The sequence below is a fragment of the Leptonychotes weddellii genome, chromosome 13 (assembly GCF_054177405.1).
Source record: "Leptonychotes weddellii isolate Sample4059 chromosome 13, ASM5417740v2, whole genome shotgun sequence".
Classification (NCBI taxonomy): domain Eukaryota; kingdom Metazoa; phylum Chordata; class Mammalia; order Carnivora; family Phocidae; genus Leptonychotes; species Leptonychotes weddellii.
Window position 1 is genome coordinate 23,151,535 of NC_138381.1, and position 20,995 is coordinate 23,172,529.

Sequence of the window (20,995 nt, forward strand, 5' to 3'; positions counted from 1 at the left end):
CCCCCGCCCACTTTTATAGATTTTTAGAAATGTCTGTACCATGGTGGCTCAATTCTAGCAAGCACTACCACTCTGGGTAAGGGGCAAGCAGTCCCTAGGATTCCATGTGCAGCAGTTTACAAGAGAATGGGTTATTCTGTGGTTTCTTCCTGTTTTGAGCTTCTAGAACTCCCTGATTCTTGAGATAGGCATAGTGGGGCCTTGTCATACGCTAGGAGAAGTATCAGGGCAGAAACCGGGGACTCAGGTCATAGTCGGGCTCTGCCAACGTCAAATGTTTGACCTTGGGGAGCCCCACTCTTGCTGCAAAATGAGGAGCCTGGACTAGACGTTCTATGGGCCTTGGAGGGGACACTGGTTCTCTACGAGGATGGGTGTAGGCTGATCTGAAACTGCTCCTGGCAAAGTCATCTTAGGGGAAGGCAATAAAGACAAGAGTTCCATCGTGTGACTGTCTCTGCCCCATCACTGGTTTCCTGCATATGGCAAGGGCTGCTAGGTGACAAGGAGCCACGTGCTGGGTTATGGAGACAGAGCTGTGAGCAGGAGGCAGGAGTGTGCTTACAAAGCAGGGGGTCAGTGGGAGCAGCCAGCTGGGCAATACAGTTCCAGGGAGTTCACAGATGCCAGGATCAGAGTGGAACAGCAGGTGACCGGGCAGCTGGTCGGGATGGCAGAGGGCTGAACGCTCCCCCCAGGGAGGTAAAGGCTGAGCCGCCACGGCTGGCCTGCCCTGACAGGAGGCTCCTGCACTCTTCCTGCCTGAGGCTGGGCCAGGGTCACCTTCCCCAGGAGGGCCGTCTGGAGCCTGGGGGCTCCCTGGCCATGGTGGTGCAGATCCAGAAAGTTCCCAGAGCATGAGCATTGTTTTTATTCTTTCTTCCACGGAAAAAAATTTCAGATCTGGAGCCACCCATCCTTTCTGTTTTTCCTTCTCTCCCCACACTCCCAAACACAACTCACACATGTAAAGGCAAGAGGCCAGGAAATAAATATGCCAGAAAGAAAAATCCCTGGAAGAAATAGAAAGAGCAAAACTATGAGCCATCCCAAAGTGGCAGCCTGGGTGGGGCTTCCCACTAAGCTGTGCCTCACACGCTCGGGCTCAACGTCTTCTCCAAGCTTCCATCCACAGCTCTGACTTCCGCTCGCTGCAGCTAGGGGCAGGGAGGGCCCCGGACCCTGGGGACTCCGTGGGGTCCGCGGAGTGGCCCCGGAGCATGCCGAGAGCAGGAGGAGGAGCTGCGGAGCCTGGAGGGGCACAGGCACTCATGCTACGCCCTTCACCTTTCAAATCCCAGACGTCAAATCCACAGTCACCAAGCTCATTAACCACAGCCCGTGGGGCCGTGCGGAAAGGAACATGGGAGAGGAATCCACTTTCTGCACTGACCGGGTCTTGACTCAGTGTATCTTGGAAGAAAGACGAGGAGGTCTGAACGCTCCCACACAGGGCCAGCTCGGTAATTACAGGTTTTCATAACACTCCGGGAAGGAGCCGTTGCCGCTCTGGAGAAATGGGGGAAAGGCTTCGTGGCAACCATTCCCAGGAATGAGTCCATCCTAACCGCCGGACCACCCTGGTGTGCCCTTTCCAACTCCTCCGCTTCCTCTGACATACAGGATAACAACCAGCCCAGCCCTGCCCCCGGGACCGTCGGTTCTCCCCTCCACAAGCACGCATGAGGTCTATCCTGTTCTGGCCCCAGATCCACGGGCCGGAGCTCCTGGGGAGCACAGCAGGTGGCCCGGGAGCACCTCCACCTTCTGAGCAGACCTAAGCGCCCCTGGGTAGACGTTTTCAGCATGACCTATCTTGACGGGGGAGTTCAATCACCAGCCAGGATTCTGCAGACCTCAGCCTGAAAGGATGGGAATTGGGCTCTGGGACTCAAGACAAAGATCTGAGGCTCCCTCGGACACCAGAAGATAGAGAATCTGTTCAGGTGCCCCCTCCTCGCCCATCAACATCTCCCTTCTTCCATCTCCCAATCTCACCTCCTTCTTGCCACTGTGAACTTTGTCCTCAGTACCACCCTCCATAAGTCTCAAGCTTTCCAACCGTGTTCCTTGGCACCTGCTGTCCCCTCCAGGGATGTCCTCTCCTAGACTCGCTGCCTGGATATCTGTATGCAATGCATCATGGATGCAGCTGTAGCTTGATGTGCTGGGTCTAAACCCTTCGCTCGCTTTTCAGGCTCTCTGCAGAGGGCCCACCTCTCTGACCTGCCCTCTCCACTTGGGTGCTGTGCTCTCCAGTCAGGCCGCCCTGCCCACTGTCCCTGAATGCCACTGGACTTTTTCCTCTGCTCAGTCACTTACCGGGAACCACGCCCTTCGCTTCCCCCTGCCCTCCACCTGGCCCCACTGAAGGGACCGATCACATTGTGCCTCCTCCAGGAAGGCTTCTTGGCTGCTATGGTAAACCCCAGAAATCTTTCCTTTTTCTCAAGTCCCAGGGCCTATGGACTGCATTGCACACACACACACGGGCACACCATGCACACACACGTACATACATAAAGACACACACATGCAACCACATTACAAAGTGAATTGTTCAGCATATCTTTTTTTTTTTTAATAGCCTCTATGCCCAACATGGGGCTCAAACTCATGACCCCGAGATCAAGAGTCGCCTGTTCTACGGACCGAGCCAGCCAGGCGCCCCTGTTCAGCATATCTTCATCTTCTATCTCTAACTAGGCTGCACACTGGTACAGACATAGGCCTGCAAGGCACTCAGCAGACCCCCCTTCCTGACCGAAGCCCGCTTTTCCGGTCCTGCTCATCTCCCTGTAAAGGGATGGCGACAGGCCTGGCTCCCACCACCCGGGGATCATGAGGTGGGTGAGGCCAACACTGCGAAGTGCTTCTGCCTCAGAAAAAACCTTCCCCTCTGCCCTACCATGCTGCCCTGAGGATAAACGGGAGATAAATGAATCCTGGGATTGGAATCACTTTAATGTAGCTCAGCAGACATCATCTCTTTGACCACAGCCATGCTGGAGGGGGGCAGCCCTGACCTATTTCTGTGGGCAGTCACTGCCAAGGGAAGGAGCGGTCTTGAAGGTCTCCCCAACTCCCGGCCCTGGGGAGACAGGATGGGGCCTCCAGTCTCCCTTCCAACCCCGCCTGTCCCGTGCTGGATTTGAGCTGGGGCTCACAGGGCAGCCTCTGTGGAATTTGAAGAACCCAACATCCCTAATGGCCTTGCTGAGACCGAACCCTGCGTTGGGGAGATGGCTGGCTCTATCTCCAAATATCTCTTTTAGTGGACTCCAAATTGCCATCCACCTCCATCAGAATTAAGACCGCTGCTAAGGCACAGAGTCTTAGGATGGGAAGTAGGGGGGCACCTGGGTGGCTCAGTCAGTTAAGTGTCTGACTTTGGCTCAGGTCATGATCTCGGCGCCCTGGGATGGAGCCCCACGGCAGGCTCTGTGCTCAGCAGGGAGTCTGCTTCTCCCTCTGCCTCTGCCCCTCCTCGCCACTCATGCTCTCTCTCTCTCAAATAAATAAATAAAATCTTAAAAAAAAAAGATGGGAAGTAGGCCTTTCCCCAGGAGAAGCTTACATCTGAGCCCAGCCCTGAGAGATGTGGAGAAGGGCTGGGCTAGTCGTGGTTTCTGGGGGAAAGGGGCTGAAGGGGGAGTCAGGGCAACCACTCTGAGGTGGGCTGGGCACCTGCTGGCTTGGCTGGAAGGGTCCCTGCAGGTGTGGCCCGAAGGAGACTTCTTCCACATTGCTGCTCTTACAAAATGAAAACCCTTGGGCAGACTGGGAGAGTTTTCTTCCTTCCCGACACTCCCTGTGGCTCCTTGGTGGGCTGGGCCGGCTGCACTGTAAATGCCCACCTTAAAATGATGTCACCAAAGCTGGTAGGCCCCCTCCCTGGCAGCCAGAGACTCCTGCCAGGCCACCTGTGTTCCCGAGACTCCTCCCGACCACAGGGGCTCCGTGGGGCTTGGGCGTGGCTCCGTCAGCCCCAGAGAGCCCTTCTCCTGACCCTGCGCTCAGGAGGCTCCTCCAGGAGAAGAGTAGCTGGCCAGGAGCCCGGCTGGTCCTGCTTCAACCCCTTCGGCTGGGTGGGGGGATCTGAGGGATTTAATGGACGTGGGAGGCCGCAGAGTGGCCTCCCAAAATAGGCGGGTAGGACTAAGGCCCAGTCGTTAGGCCACCAAGCTGGGCCTTCAATTCCCCTGCCCCTCGCCACCACCCCCATGCTGTTTCCAACTTCCCTTTCTGCCCCTCTTCGCCCCCATCCCTCATCCGCCATCCACCGTCTCGAGGAAGTCCATCCCGAGAAGGGGTCTGAGAGTCTCGGGATACTACTTCCCCCAGGAGGGCAGCTACACCTTGCAGGGAACACAGGAAATGTGGATTTTTAACCCCATGAAGGCATGTGCTAATGATGGAGGTCCGGGCAGCCCAGTCCCAGCACCTCTCAAAATAACATTCATTCACGCTATGATTATTCACGCGATTAATGTGCAGGTGGAAAATCTACGGAGAGTCCACCAGGCCTCTACCGAGGGCACAAAGAAGACTGACACTCCCAGACGGCTGCTCACATTAGTGGCTGCCTGCTCGTGCCTACACTCCAGACAGATACCCTGGCAGGGAGCTGGGCAGCCCCGACCCTTGGCGGCATGGTGGTGCGGGATGGAGGGCACAAAAGGGACGGCATTGGCTGGCTGGGCCGTACTAGTCTGCAGAAGAGGCACTGCTGTGATCCCAAAGAACTCCAGAGGAGAATGAACGAGAAGACTGGTGTCCAGAAGGGGCTGCTCAGGGATGGGTCACCGAGAGCAAGAGACCCCCTTAGCCTGCAGATGCTTTGGGCTGCTATGTTAGCTAGAGGCTTTGCACTTGGAGAAGAGGCTCCCCTGGTGTAGGCTTTCCAGCAGGGGGATGCTGGAGGCTGTAGCTGCCCTCTGGCAGGCACGGGTCTGGGCTGGCCAGCCCCATCGCTGCAGCAAGACCTGTCCTGGGGGTGCTGCCCCACCCTGCTGGTCCTCCTTCTCCTCTGGCCTCCACCTTCTCAGGCCCTTACCTTAACAACTTCAGGGAAGCAGGGCACCTGTGACTCCGTGTTCTGCGGAGTCTAACCTTCCAAGTTCTGCGGCTACCCATTAGGTGTCCCTGGCTACTCCCATGTTACCCTGAATCCTGAGGTCTCCCTCGGCGGCATTTGGCAAGACTTTCTTTTTTTTTTAAGATTTTATTTATTTATTTGAGAGAGAGAGAATGAAAGACAGAGAGCATGAGAGGGAGGAGGGTCAGAGGGAGAAGCAGACTCCCTGCCGAGCAGGGAGCCCGATGCGGGACTCGATCCCGGGACTCCAGGATCATGACCTGAGCCGAAGGCAGTCGCTTAACCAACTGAGCCACCCAGGCGCCCTTGGCAAGACTTTCTGCAGCCTCCAGGTCAAAATGCATCCCCAGGGCCTTAGTCCACTCTGGAGCGGGGAGCCAACGGGGCGTGTGAGGCTGATCAGACTGAGCTCAAGCATCTGGCCAGCACACTAGCCTGAGATGTGCACCTCTCAGATCTAGTGCTGCGTTCAAGGACTAGAGTATGCTGGGGAATGGGGCAAGGCGGCCTGGGGCCCCCAGGACCTCTCTTCTGGCTACCTCTGTCCTGGGGAGGGACCCTGGGCAGGCACTCATTCTCAGCAGGGAGGAGGGGCAGGGGACGTGAGCACCGGCCAGAGAGGCCTGGATTTGCCCCAAGACACATGTGAGAGCAGAGTGAGAAGCGTTACTTCACTGGCTGTGCCTTGATCTCAGCTGTATGGCAGAAACAAATTTTCTTTTCTTTGGGCTTATTGGAGGATCTGTGATAATCTAAATCAGGGATTTGCAAACGATGGCCTGCGGGCCAAATGCCCCACCATCTGTTTTTGTGAATAAAGTTTGTTTAACTATCTGGTCCTTTATGGGATAAGTTTGCTGACCCCTGATCCAGACAGGATGCCCAGGACAGGGGCCACTCCATAAGGAGCAGCTGCAGTAACTACTTTACAATAGCGGGGACATAGGGACAGCGGTGGTGGTGGGGGCGGACTGTTGGGTTCTGGGCCCAACGTGATCAAAACTAAGGAGGTCTTCTTCTATTGGTTTATATGCTTAGTTTCCCTAACTCAGTGTCTCCCCTTGTTCCCAAGGATGTGCCCTGGGTCACCCACAATTAGGGCTCTGCACGCACCTCTCTCAGTGATGTCCCCGTCAGGTCTGGAGGAGGCTGCTCAGCTCCCAGGGGTCCTGTTGGCTCACAGAGAGGGTCTGAAGGCCGTTCCCCAGGGGTAGCATTCTATCTGCCTCCAGCCATACTTCTGAGCAAAGATCTGGAAGAAGCGGCCCTTGGAGGCTCTGGAACCCCAACAGGGTGGGCAGTGTTCCTCCTCCTCAGACGCAGCACAAAGAGGAGCAACCCCTTCCCGAGCCCCCACCCCCGGGGGGCGGGGCATGTGTGCTCAGTGAACCTGTCTTTCTCTTTCTCAGCTTCTTTCTTCTGCTCTTTAGGCCTCTTCCCCCTGCCCAGCCCCTCGGACTGTTCTACCTCAGCCTTCTCTCCTCCCGCAGCCAGCTCAGGCCTGGCTCTCTGGGGTCCAGGAGGCTTCTGCAGAGCAGGGCTATCTAACAGAACTTCCGGCAAGGATGGAGATGTTCTCTATTTGCACTGTCCGCCATGATAACCATCGGCTGCGTGGAGCTAGTGAGCACTTGAAAAGTGGCCGGGGGACCGAAGGACAAATTTTAACTTTATTTCATTTTAACTCGTTCCGTAGCCACCGTAGCAACTGTACCAGACAGCACAGCTCCAGTCAGAAAGGGCTTGTCATCTCTTCATCCCGTGACTCCATCTGGAGCCAATGCCCCCTGAAGTACCTCTGGTGGGAGGGGCACCTGCAGACGGGAAGGGACAGACTACAGAGGGTCCTCTTTCGCCCATCACCACGGTTCCCTCACAACCTTTTATCACACCCACCAAAACGTTTCCAGTTCTGATGGCTGTCTCTCCTCTCCCTGCTATTCTGAACCCCTATAATATCTGCTCGTCCATTCCAGGCAGGACACCCCTCACCCAGACAGGCAGACAACTCCAAATTACCTTGTCTTCTGGGGTGGGTACAAAAGAAGCACATGTCTCCCTGTACAGGGCCAATGACACAGAATCCTGTGGAAGAACATCTGGGTATTCCGATCCAGTTCTGCAAGGGCTTGAGGAAACCATGTGGCCTCTCTGAGCCTCCCCTATATAACTCTTACAAGGGGGACATTTGCCTCTGTCTTATTTGCTTCCCAGGGCTGCTGTGGGGATCCGGGGAGGAACACCGTGGAAGACATCTCTACTTGTGGTGCTAATATTTGTATACTTTTCGGGGCGCCCAGGTGGCTCAGGAGGTTAAGCGTCCGCTCTTGACTTTGGCTCAAGTCATGCTCTCAGGGTCATGAGATCAAGCCCCGTGTGGGGCTCTGCACTCAGCACGGAGTCTGCTTGAGACCCTCCCTCTGCTTGTGCTCTCTTGCTCACTCGCTCTCTAAATAAATAAATAAAATCATAAAAAAAAATTTGTATTCTTTTCTCTCCTACCCAAGGCAGACTTCCCTGTCAGTGTCTGACAGATTCAAGTATTTCAGTATGCTTCCAATTAAAGCCTAACTTTTTACAATCGTTGAGATTATAGAGCTTAAAGGAAAATAAGTATGTGTGTGAGTGTGAGTGTGTGTGTGTACCTTGGAAAGTTCCCTTTTCCTGGAAGTACCTGCTGGACCCCCTGGAGGACACGTATGTTCCAAAGCTCAGACAACGGCATCCTCTGGCTTAACACCTTCCCCAGAGAGGAAATACTCTCACTCACGCTCCACTCTACAGAGGAACCATGGACGGGGGGATGGAAAAATAGAGGAGAAGATAAGGAAGGCATTCTTGGAAAGATTCGAAGTTGAACCAGAAAAGAGAAAACACAAAACACCTCAACCCATTCAAAGCTATTGGTGGATTTTACTAGGTCATTTAAAGTGGGGGCGGAGGGTGGGGGAAAGCAATAGACACAGAAAGGAACTAGAAACAGATACAGATGGTCCCCGTCCCCTGGTATTCACGCTCTTGGTTCATCCTTTTCCACACTGTACCGGGGTTAGTCTGTATGACCAACAGAATATGGCAGAAGGGATGGGATGTCACTTTTGAGATTAGGTTGTAAAACACATGACAGCTTCTCTCTCTCTGTCTCTGTCCCTCTCTCTTGGATCACTCATTCTGTCATGAGCACCCTACAGAGAGGCCCGCACTGCAAGGAAATGAAGCTTCCGGCCAACAGCCAGTGAGGAACTAAGGCCTGCCAACAACCACGTCAGTGAGCTTGGAAGTGGACCCTCCAGTCCCATCCGAATCCAGTTTTCAGATGATCACAATCCCCGCCAACAGCTTGACTGTGATCTTAAGAGAGACTCTGAGCCAGAACCACCCAATTAAGCTGCTCCTGGATTCTTGACCCTTGGAAACTACGTGCGACCATAAATGTTTGTTGTTTTAAGCTCTGCATTTTGGAGCAGTTTGTTATGCAGCAATAGATAACCAATACAAACGCCCAGGCCAAGCTCCATTTCCAGCGAACTATCCTTGGAAACGGCAAAATGGCGGCGTCCCCAGAGCCGTCACACACACACAACTGTGCACACAGACACGTGTGCCCTACGGACACACATACGGGCAGGGAGTCCTCGCGTTGTGCAGCCCTTGACATTTCACCTGCTTTCTAAGCATCGTCCCATTTGAACTGCAAACAGTCTTAGAAGGTAGATGTCCTTTGTTACAGATGAGAAACATGACCCGGAGAGGTGCAGAAATGCGCCTGAGGCTCCATGTCTAGCAACGAGACCCAAACCAAGTCTGCACAAGTCTGCACACTCAAGGGGCCACCTACACATTTGGCTGCAGAGCCTCCTGTTCTGTGACTTCCAGAAAGTGAAGGTAGGGGCCCAAGGGATGTTTGCCTAAAGTGGGATGGTTTTGGGCTTTTAGGAGCTAAAACTCCTGTCTTCAGGAAATACCCTCCCTCCCTCTCAACCCTCCCTTCCTCTCAACCTTCCCTCCCTCTCAACCCTCCCCTGTACTGGTTTCTCAGGGTGCCAGAAACTCTCAGCACTAGATCATTCTCTTAACTCAGGCCAAATGCAAAGTGACCTGCCCTGGTTACCCATTAAGGCCAGATCGACCACAGACACCCCAGTTCACAAGATGGGATGCAAAAGCAGAAAATCTGGGCAACAGGAGCCGTTTAGGAATAGTGAGAGGTGGGGGTGGATGGAGAGGTGGAGGTGGTCTCCCCCAATTGTGTCAGAAGAAGCACCGAAGTGAAAATATACTAGAGCTTCAGCCAGGAAAGGGTGCCCCAGACTCCCCTGCTGTCCTGAGGGCAGTGGGATGGGAACTGGAGAGGGGGGCCTTCGGAGGGAGCTGACCTAGGTGGGCCCTGCCTAGAGACATCCCAGCGATCACCTCCCCACCCCACTCCTGACCGAACACCTCCAACCTTCCAGAACATCAGGGCAAAGTCAGAATTCTGCCCTCTGCCTGTCCCATCCCCGCTCTTCTCTCCGAGCCACGGCTGGAGCTCACGGTTCAAAGGCACCAGGTTTCCTGCTCACGGTAACGAGGCTGTGCCATCTGTCCCCTGATGCCCTGAGCCAGTCTGGAACTCGCTTACTGTGGCCACCGGGCCACCAGACCAAACAAACACACACGCAGCCCCATATTGTATTTTCTTCTTCTCACAACATTCCTCACCTTTGGGTCCACACACATCATCCTGGACTTCGGAGCTGGTCCGACAAACAGAAAGCCTGCAATCAGCTGAAAATCAGAGTCTGAAGACAGCTCAAGGGCTGGTGTATTCCTGAGGGAGGGTGTAACTGTTTGTAATGTGGCCCCGGGGTGGCTACTTTTGTTCTGGGCTCGTCTGTTCACCTGGAGAGGTGGCTCAGAATATGGGGACCACTGAACCAGGGTCCTGCATGTCCTGGGGCATCCGCCTGTCCCCAGATCCCTCAGCTGCTGCACCTGCTCCACGTGAGCCAGCGAGCTTGAGTGAGGCAGACAGAGCTCTCTGGGTGCACGCCAGGCCTTCCTCGGTGGGCAAGGTCAGAGAGGAGGACCAGACAGGCCTAAAAAGACCTTGCTGGGTGGAGGGTGGGGCAGGTGGGGCCTGTACAGTGGGAGGGAGCCCGCAAGGGCAACAGTCAGGTGGGAGGGGTCCTGTGCAGACGGAGAGCACAGTGAGGACGGTGCAGCAGAAGGGAGGGGTGTGTGTGTGGGGGGGGCAGGCAAGGGGGCAGGCGGGGGGTCAGGCCTCCAGGGACTGGAGGGGAGGGGGCAGGTATGGCCAGCACTGGTAGGGGGTTCTGGAGGTCTAGGAGGAAGGTTATATGCTGTCGGGTTCCTTCACTGCTCTTTGCAAGCTACTTTCCTCATCTGTAAAATGGAAATAAAAACGATCTCTTTCTGGGGGTTGTGGGGAGGATTATCAATAATTCTGCCCCAAACTGCTAAGGTGTTAATGTGCTGGGAACTGTAAGTGGTAAGCTCCCCTTGAACTGCTGGTACGTTTGAGTGTCCACCTACAACCGGACCTACAGAGCTTGCCACGGCCGTGGGCCTGTCTGCTCCTGGCGTTCCGGCTGTCTGTCTCTCCGGCTGTCTGTCTCTCCGGCTGTCTGTTCAGATCTACTTGGAAAGAACTGGCAGCTCTATCGATTCTGCATTTTCAAGGGCACTGAGATGCCTGCAGGTGCTACCTGAAAGATGACCCTGACACAAGGGACTGGGGACACCTCAGTCTACATTCCCCCGCCCACCCCGGGGGCTAAGCACAGGGATCACCTCCGAGGACCCAAGGGCCTATCTTGTTGAGTTATTTTAATTCTGTTTGCTGATGTCTTGCCTAATCGAGGCCCTGCATCACTTCTGGAAACCGAGGCCCCCCCAAATACTCCAAACCATAATAGAGGCCACCTTGGCTTCCCCAAAACACACGCACTGGAATAAATGACTAAACTTAAATTACTCGGGAAGACTCACAAATAACTCTTGGAGCTCAGGGTAGACGCTGATCAGGCAGGAAGGCTCCTTGGTATTTTTAAAGCCTGTGCTCATGTCCCTGCTGGGAAACCTTGGGGAGTGTGCCCTGGGCCCAACCCCCTGGGACTAGGGGAGTGGGAGGAGGTGCTCCCGGCCACACTGCCCCCCGTTGGAGTGCTGCCAATCATTCTAGAACTCATACCACCTCTCCTCCAGCTTCTCACCAGGTGCGGCCCCCGCAATCCGGGCTACTGCAGAGACCTCCTAAATATGCCCATGCGTGAGTCATCTGAACCAGGGAAGGGTTCTCCAGGCATGACTGAGCTGGGGCTGGGGTGCAGGAGGCAGAAGGTGAGTGGCGCTGTCGGGTAGGTCTCGTCTGAAACCTTGCCATTCACTCATTCCTTTGAATTATGCACTAGCTTTCCACTCAGTCCATTTGAAAATAGCAGCCCCACGCTGCTCACCACCCCTGGCACATGAGTTAATTAGGGAGTGTACGCAGAAGGCGGTGAAGGACCCAAAAGGGAGGCGGAGCATGCCGGGGAGGGGACGGAGAGCTTTCTGCAGAGAACTGGATGGGGACACAGGCTCTGAAGCCAGACTGCTCAGCTTTGCCGTCTGGCTCAGCTCCTTCACCACTCTGTGCCAGTGACTTGCCCCATTTGTAAAATGGAAATAAAACCAGTATCTCCTCTCCTTATTGGTGGCAAGACGATAGGAGCTGATATTTTGTAAAGGGCTCAGTGTGTCCCGAACATGGTGAGCATTCTGGAAGTGCTTGTTAAATTGCTGAGTGACTTCTGGAGGACTGAGGGTGGGCTGGGCTTGCCCGTGGGTCCGGCCAAAAGGCCCCAGACCCAGTGGGATGTACCGCCTACCCTCCGAGTGAGGTGGTCCCAAGCAGCATCCCATCTCAGGCAGCCAGATGCTGGGAGTATGGGGACTCAGAGGCGGGCAGGGTACCCAGGGGACAGACCTGGACCAGACTGGGTCCTGAAAGATGCACACAGGGGCAGCAGATAGGGCCTGCCTTTGTCACCTGACCACATCCCTGCAGGCTGCACATCGATGTCCTTGAGACGGCAAGAAGAACGGGCTTGACGAGGGTCCTTAGCTCCTCAAGATCCCCTGCCCGGTGAGAGGGGAGCTAGTCCTGAAGCCGAGCGAGGCTGGTGCAGGCCCTGGGCTGCCCACCACACATGCCGCCCCCGCGCAAGGCTACACAGACTTGGCGCCTGGGGCCCAGTCATTCGGGACCCCCAGAGTTGCCTGTTTCCATATGCTCTAGCAAGGGAGGAAGGGCTGGGGGTTAACATTTCTGAGCCAATTCCCAGATGCCAAGATGGCCGAAACCGAGAGACTGAGGCCCCTGAGGAGGAGAAACTGAACGCACACAGGTGGCTGTTTCCTGGGGTATCCGCCCTCCCTCCTGTCCCAGGCACAGAGCCCATGAAGATGGCATTCCTCTGTCTCAGCCAGTTTCCTGGTCAGCAACCCTGGCGCCGCCCAGGCCTCTAGACGCGGGCCCCCTGCTGCCTCCTGGTCCCTCTCCTTTGCTATCTGGGGTCAGTGGGGTGTGAATACATCCTAAGAGCTGGAAAGAGGGCAAGAGAGCCAACAGAGAAGGGCAATGCTCAGCTTCCCAGAGCGGGCACAGACTGGGAGATGCCCACTGCCAGGGTGGGCAGGCCCGGCACCCGGGAGCTCTGCCAAAATGCACAAAATGGCCCTCCCACGGATGCGGGCCTGGGCCCAAGGGACATGCTGGCCCTTCCCTGGGAGAGGGGCCCCAGGGCCTTGTTTTCTTTCCCACGAAGTGTGATGCATAGAGCCGATCCTGAGCATGAAGCGTGTGCCAGGAGAGAGGGGCAAGAGAGGGCATCCAGGGAAGGTGCACTGGCCTTAGGTGAGTCACGGGCCGGCCTTCCCAGGCCCTCTCACAGCCAGCTCTGCTCAGGAACACTGCCCGAGGCGGCTGCATGGTCCACAGGAGGATCTGACCATCATGATTTGTATAGCGGCTGGGGTCTTCTCTAGGCATATCAGGGCTGGAATTTCACATCCATTGGACACAGACGTGGACATGTGGCTTCAAGAAATGAGCTGTTCTTCTTTCCAAGAGTGCCTGCTTGGGGGTGGGCGTGGGGGAGGGAGGAGAAGGAGCCTAAAAATAATTCCTATCTGACTCATGTTGCTTCGAATCTGACAGGGCTGCCTGCCAGGTGGGGGTTTGCCTGTCCCATTTTCTTATCTATCTTTAGCAGGGACTTAATGAGGGCAATTTCCTTGCTGGGATAGAAAGACAAACCTTAGGCAATGGCAGTGTGATCTGTCTTGCTGTCCCCTGGGCTCCTGATGGCAGGATGACAATGATGGTCACTGCAGCGCTAAGCAGTCGGGGGGGGGGGGTTTAGGGACGGTGTCATCCCAGGATGGGGCAAATGAAGCAGAGGTCCCCTCAATGAGACCCAAGCCAGGGGACATCCAGGGGAGGAAGGCTCTCTGGTCCCCAGTTCTACCACCACCACCCACACAAGATAAATTACTGGGTCTGAAATCCCATCCCTCACAATATATTCCTTTACCTTGAGCACCTCTCTACCCGGCTTTGAAGAGCAAGCACAGTTGGTTCTCATTATTCACTGTAGTGAAGTTCTACAAAGTCCTGCAAACACCAAATTAGGGAATACTGAACAATTGCTCCCAGGGGATATACAGGGTTAGGTTTCCACAAGCCCCTGGTCACAACATTTTCCCCATTTGATCAATACATAAACTTTATATTATGTGTTTCTGCTTAAAGACACCTTGCTTAATGTATAGTGTTGATGCATCAATGGTGAAGTCATGGTCAACGGCACTCTATCGATCCCGAAAATACGTCGTAAGTATCACAACTATGTATAACTCGTGCCTCAACGACACTTCTCTAACACACGTATTTTTCTCCAGAAGGTACATCACAGCCTTCTTGCCCTGAGGAACAGGAGACAGTACCTCGGCACTACACTCGGGAGCACTTCAAACAGCAAATTCACCAACACGAAGCACACACACGTGAACGTTATGGTGCTAAGTCGATCACGAAAAGGATGCTTGTTTGCAGGTCGAGGGCTGAAACCCAAAGGAGGGGCATCTCCTGGTCTGACCCCAGCTGGGAATGTGCATATCGGGCAAGTGAAATTTCTCACTGCCCCACGCATGTCCGCGAATGACCTTGAAAGGACTGCGAGTACTGATTTCAGGGGTTACACATACGTTTTAGCAAGTAGGCAAATTTGCAAATGGAATCCACGAGTAATGAGGATGGACTCTACTTCCAAAAGGGCTAACTTAACAACTTGTGTGAATGAGCCGATGGACAAATCCAGGGCTCCGAACGAGGTTATTTCCTGATCCGCTTCTGGTTGGCAAGATCTGGGACTTAGTCATCCTCACAGGATGAAGGACTCCATGATGGCAGGGGTCATCTGCGGTGCTGAAGGGAGCAGCAAGCTCCCAAAAGGAACTGTGACTTATGGGAAGGGGGTTAAGGAGGCAGAGGGCATCCCCAGGGTCCTCGCCCGCGAGCCTCAAAGTGAGGAGGAGGGATAAAGTGATTCTAGAATGGAATGATGGGTTGCCCATAACCAGTGATGACTATCAAAGCATGGGGTAGTCGTCAGAACGTGTCAAGGAGTGCACTGACCAAGGGTTGACAATAGTCCTAAAATTGTATTTTTGTCTTTCGAGTGAGAAGGAGGATGGAAGCATGAGGTCGCTGACGGGGATGATGTAAAATTAAGGGGGCAGCTGAAACAAAGATTTGCCTTCTATCAGAGGCTGGCCTAGGAAAGGCAGACGCTGCAGAGCATCCCTATGATGCCCAGAACCTAGGACAGGATGGTGGGAAAGGACGGGTGCTCTGAATGCTCATCTTCTTGCCCAAGGGCTGGAATAATATGCTCAGGAAGAGAGAACTCTGCACTAAGGTCATAAATGGCCCTGGAACACGTCTGAGGAGTCTTGGAGAACAGACAAAGTGCTAGAGACTGTGTGCATACAGTTCCAATTTTGCAAAAAACCAGAAAAATACAGATAGGCTTTCTCTCAGAGATTCCCAAAGAGATGATTTGGAAGAAACAACGTCACCACTAATAGCTAGAACAGATTCACACAAAACTAGACCAGATTTACTGCCTCTTTTGAAAGGGTCACTTGCCTGATGTATCTGGGGAACCCTGCAGACGTCAAGATTCAAGGAATGTTCCCAGGGGCTTGTGGTATCACTCTGTCCGGGGACCGGACTTATTCATTAAAAATGTTTTAATTGACATGTAAATCATACAACAAAATCTACCCTTTTAAATTACATAATCCAGGATTTTTAGTTTATTTACCAAGTTGCATATCCATCACCACTAATTCCAGATGTCCTGTTCATTTTTATCAGTGACCCAGATGATGTCACAGAGAGCTTGCAAAATCAAATCTGATGGCTGACACTTTGTCCCTAGGGAAAGAGCCTGGCACCCAGGGAGGGTTTGGGCACCTGCTGGCAGAGGAAGGGAAGGCGGGATGAGATTCTTAATTGGTTCCACAATTAGGGGACACCGAGCCATGGTCATGGTCATTGGTAGGACAGAAGCAGCAAGAGCTGCTGGAGGTTCGAATCACCCTGCAGTGTCCCGGATGTGGTCTGACTGCACCACCTGGGGACCCAGGGAGGGGGTGGCATGTGGAGGTGTGGGACAGCTCGCTCTCCTGCTCCTCACCCAGCAGGGCCATCTGACACTAGCTGGATGACCACGGCATTCTTTTCTTCTTCCTTCCAAATCTGCTTTGCACATAGAGTAAATGAACCATTCTGAGACCGCACTTAATGAAACAGATTAATTTGGAGAATGGCTCTCTTATCTCCCCGGCTGCTAGGGTAGCGTGGGATGGAACGATAGTGCCTGCATCAGCTGGTCCGCTCTGTCAGGACGCTGGGCTCTTGGGAGTGCGTGGTGTCGACAGAGACTTGTAACACCCTGGGCCGGGCCCTTCCGGAACCAGGAGCTCCGGCTTTTCCCTTCCATTTAGTTCAGCTGGGGTTGGTGGCTGCTGTGAGCTCCACCCTTCTGGTGCTGTTTCTAGGGAGCTTTGTGGGGGGACTTCTGGGGGGTGGTGGCAATCCCTGGCTCCCACACCGGTTCGGCTGTAGCAACTTTCACACTTCTCCTACCCCCCTTCCAAATCCTTGCGGTGTCTCACGGCTAGTTCAATGCCCACCTCTTCCAGGAAGCTGTCCGCAGCCACCCCCTGCTGGCTCCTTTCTCTGCAGGCTCGGATGCTACACAGTCACACACCACGTTCTGGTGGCTTCAGGAGCCAGAGGGGGTTGTGCAAGGTGTACCCCGGCCCCAGAGAGCAGGGACCAAGGCTGACACTTCTCTGCCCTGCTCCAGAGCTCAGCAGGTAGTACGGAGCGCCATTCCATCAGTCCCAGTAGGAGAGTTAAGTCCTGCTCCAACCGGGGTGTTCGCTGTGAGGCACCAGCCGAGTCCCCCTTTACAAATGGCGCACTCCCCGCACCAGCTGCTGCACGTGCTGGGGTGTCTCTCAGGCCCTACAGAAACTGCCCTGGGCGATGACAGTTGCTGGCCTAAGGTTGTGGCAATTCTCTCCAATGATCAGCAGACATGCGGATATAAAGACCTGCTCCTTTACTCCATCTTGGGACAGCTCTGAAGTCACCTCCCTGTAGGGTCAGAGCTCCCCAGCCAGACTGCACTGCAGCTCAGCTTCTCCCTCTGCCCCATCCTGCTCCCTTCCCTCCCCGTCTACATCTATTGATCCAAAGGAGGCACCTCAGTAAGTGCCCTGCCCGCTAATCTCCATCCCAGACTCTGCTTCCCAGGGAACAGAGACTCTGACGGGTCGTTCGTTGCCTCAGTTTGTTCACTCTGCAAAATGGAGCAGGGTGGGGGAGGAGTCGAGAGAAACCTGCACCCCCAGCAGGTGAGCACTCACTCAAGGTCAACACAGGCAGTGGGTCAGCAGCATGGCCAGGACTCAGCCCTCTGGGAGCCTGCTCCTCTGCCTGCACCTACTGGGTGGGTAGCTTGGGGCCGGGGGGGGGGAACCCTCTGCAGGCCCCCCTCCAGCCAGCAGGGCTCTGGGGACTGAGCACCTGAGGCATGCTGCTGTCTGAGGAATGCTTGAAATACTCATTTAGAACATTCATATCATGAAATGCATCATTTTGTCTGAAATCAAACATCTGCGTAGTCTCCCAAAAGAAACAAGTGGTTACTAGTTGTTTAAGTTTTGAGAACTTTTTTCAGGAAAACAACCTATGAACTGGTCAGGAGCTTCCCCTTCTCACAGCTCAACTTTAATCACAGAGCCCCTGGGAGCAGCCCCTGGAGTGTGGGAGCAGAGTCGGCAGACCCCTGCACTGGAGGGAGCCTTGCCTGCCTGGGCAGTTGATCCTGGAGGGAATGCAGAGCAAAGCTCCCCGGGCTCACAAGTGAGATCCCGGGTGGCAGCCCACCCTCGCTGTAGGCATCTCCCCACCTCTCCCCTTACAGTGTTTCCCATGTACCTCGGACTCAAGAGTGGGCCAGCGCTAAGCCTGTTTCCAGGGGCCTTACAAGGATTAGATCGTTCAAGCCTCCCACTTGGTAGACCCACTTTATAGAAGAGGAAATAGGGGCATGAAGCAATCTGCCCAGGTCACACAGTTAGGGAATGGGGGAGGCAGAATTCACATCCAGGGCCTAATTCCAGGGCATGTGTCTCCGACTTCAACAACTGGGACGAAAAGCAGTGAGGGCACGCCCAGCCTGGCGTCCCGCCGGAGTTGGGCTATGATGCAGACTTCCTGCTCCAGGCTACAAGGCACCACACCATCCAGCTTCAGCTACCAAGATGTTTCTTCCTTGAGCCCATCTTTGGTCTAGCTGAACACTGTCTTCTTCCACTCCCAGCTAGCTTCCTCTGGTTTGGGTCCCTATGAATGCGAGGCAGCTCTCCCTTAGCCTCCGTGTAAATCTTTCATGAGTTTATTGGCGTGAATGTTCTTTCCCTGCAGCCTCCTCTTCCCTGGCCCCGTCCCGTTAGCCTCTCCTCCTGGGACATACTTTCCATCCCTTTAATCATCTTTATTGCCTTGCTCTGGACCCTGTCCCGGGTCCACATCCTTTGCAAGGTGCGCTGACCTAACCGGGCATCTGTTAACACGAGCGTGGCTCAGCGGAAGGTCAGCTTCCCAGTGTGCGCTCCTCTTCCTATAGCCCTGGGTCACGCTGCTTTCCGGAGGTTTGCTGCTGTCCAGGGGGTGCTTGCCGGGCCAGGCGGCCTGGCCCACGAGCCAAGGTGTGGCTGACCTGGATGCAAGGCAGCAGCCTGCCACTGCTCCTGGGTCAGGGGGTGACTTCGCAGTCAAAGCTCGGGGACTCCCCACACCTCCAGACATAGACTAGAGAGCAGCGGGCAGGGGAGGAGGGACACCCAGCCTCTGCTCTCGCTGACTCTTCCCCAGTCCCCCGAGAGCCCCATTCCCCTTTTAGAAGGGTGCTCCCTGCTTCCTCCCCCTGCCACGTGCCCAGAAATGAGGTGTCAGCCTCTGTGAAGCCGCATAGCACTGAGCTGGGGCACACAGCCATCACTGCACCCTGGTCAAGCCTGGCCCGGGGCTTGGTCCAACTCGCCTGGTTCAGTTTCCCCTTTTCCTGCTGCTACATAATGTGCCTAGTGGTTCTGCTTTCTAAGCCAGGACGGCCTTCCTCCTAGTTAGCGGTATGGTTACTGTCCCATGGGAAGGCCGCAGACTCACTAAATCCACCAGCTGATGACGAGTTCTGGGTGCCCCATCCTCCAGCCAACCCGAGCTGTGGCCACCACCCAGCACTCCTTGTTCAGGGCCCACATGTGGAGGGAAGGCCCAGGAACCCCGGCCAGCCACAGCCCTAGTTTCAAGGGGCAGCAGGAGAACATGTACCTCCGCTTTCCGAGCAAGGGATGTCGCCTGGACTGTTCCTTGGCTCTCTGAGAATATTCTCTGTTTGTTAAAGGTAAAACCACAGGCCATCACTTTGATCTAAGAAGAAATTCCCTATAGAGGCACATGCCTCATTTTAATTCCCAGGCAGAAGCCTTTTTTCTCTTTCCTTCTTTCCTGCCTCCTTCCCTTCCTTTTTTTTTTTTTTTTATATTTCCAACCAGAAATAACTGATGCATATCCAAACAAAAAATACACTCTAACCCTGCTTTATTACGAATGTCCACAGACTACAAACATCGCTCTGTACCTGGAGTTTTCCACATGAAATATACTAGGAAGACCTTTCCATGCAAGAAAGGCTCTAAGGGAATGAAGGCAGGTCTTCCTGGATTGCCCAGCCTCAGCTGCTCGTGTATCCAGAGCTGTCTCGGGGCACTTTTTCCGGCCCCTTGCTATCACCCAGCACACCGAACTGTGGGGAGACCCTGGGTCCTGCCCTAGTTTAAGTGAGCTCCTCCAGGCACTGGAGGGCAGGTGCACGTGAGGCTGCTGATCTGCGTTTCGCCTGTCACTGCAGAGCCGAGCACGGCCAGGGACGACTTGGCAGTGACGAGGGAAGAGCAGGAGACACAGATACCCTTGAAATCGCGAGCTCTGGAGCCTCCTGGAGGCCATGTTTCAAAACACATGTCAGCTGGGACCTAATCCCTTGAGGACTGAGGTCCTTGCGGCAAGTGGAAAGAGCCTTTCTCTTTCTGAGCTGTGGAACCTGCACCCCGTCCCTGGACTCCTGAAGGGATCCCTTCCCTGGGCCAGTCCCGAGAAGTGGGGCTCCTGCTTCCCAACTGGTACCTGACCCCACTGCTTCATCTCATAGGTAACAGCAGGTCCCCGGGAAAAGCGAAACCCAGGCCAGAACTGATGGAGCTACAGATCCTGGCCAAGAACAGAAAACCCGAAGCTCTCGACGGAGTCTCTCCTACCTCCGGTCATTTCTCCGCCGCCGGAACAGCTTCTTGGTGTGGGCGATCTCCACTTCGTGGGGCATTGGGTGGTAGCCCTGTGTGGTGTGGGAGGAAGGGGGATCATGAGTAACTTGGGAAAGAGAGCAAAGACCTTCTTGCACGTAACTATTGATGATAACGTCTATGACCAAAAGAAACTGGGAGTTTGGAAAGACTAGACTCTGACCGCCAAATCCAGACTGAAAAATAGAAAATGGGAGGGTGAATCAATTTCCCACCAGGCCATGATGCTGGAATTACAGAACCAAAGAACAGTAAGGAGACAAAGGGGACCTTAGAATGTGTCATATCCAGTCACTCAAATTCCAGGTGATGACGCTCACGGCCAGAGGGGTGAATGAACCCGTTCAAGGTCTTGCAGAGATTTAGCAACGGAGCTGGGACCAGATCCCGGATTCATGGCTGTATGTCCAAGGACAAGTTACTCTTTGAACACTCATGACTTCTCTAAGCCTCCCGACACAGTGGGAATGTCAGTATCTTCTCTGGGCTGTTGAGGGGACCAAGGAGATGCAGCCCCTTGCAAACTCTGAGCCTCATGCAGACGCAGTGTGCTAGGACCCCGGGTGCCTCACCCTGGTCCAGGACGGCCTGTGCAATTCTGCCCCAAGACCCTCATTCCTCACACTCCTGGGGAGTGTTTAGGGGAAACATGACATAGTTCAATGCTTTTTTAAACTTTAAACTGGGGAAAATCCCAAGCATGGTCTTTTGTATATTGTCAGCGGAACAACAACTATACACCTATGTCAAGGCTGGAGATGGACCCTCTGCTTATAACACGAGGCTGATCCTGCCAATGCCAGGCCCCAGGCAGAATTATCTGCCGAAGCTGGGCTAATGGCCAGCTCTGTTCTTACCATCGCCCTTCTCCCAGCAGAGGTGTGTTCTGGTGGGACATGGGGGCGA

The 20,995-nt window shown here is 54.5% G+C and overlaps 1 protein-coding gene across 12 annotated transcripts in view; it reads right to left on the minus strand.

Moving 5' to 3' along the window:
* CTIF (cap binding complex dependent translation initiation factor) overlaps positions 1-20,995 on the minus strand; it is a 287,368-nt gene that overhangs the window by 113,603 nt on the left and 152,770 nt on the right. For all 12 annotated transcript variants that reach the window (XM_081801266.1, XM_081801261.1, XM_081801263.1 and 9 more), the window contains one exon: positions 20,045-20,121. In XM_081801266.1, coding sequence (XP_081657392.1) covers positions 20,045-20,121 — 77 coding nt within the window. The remainder of the gene's footprint in view (positions 1-20,044; positions 20,122-20,995) is intronic.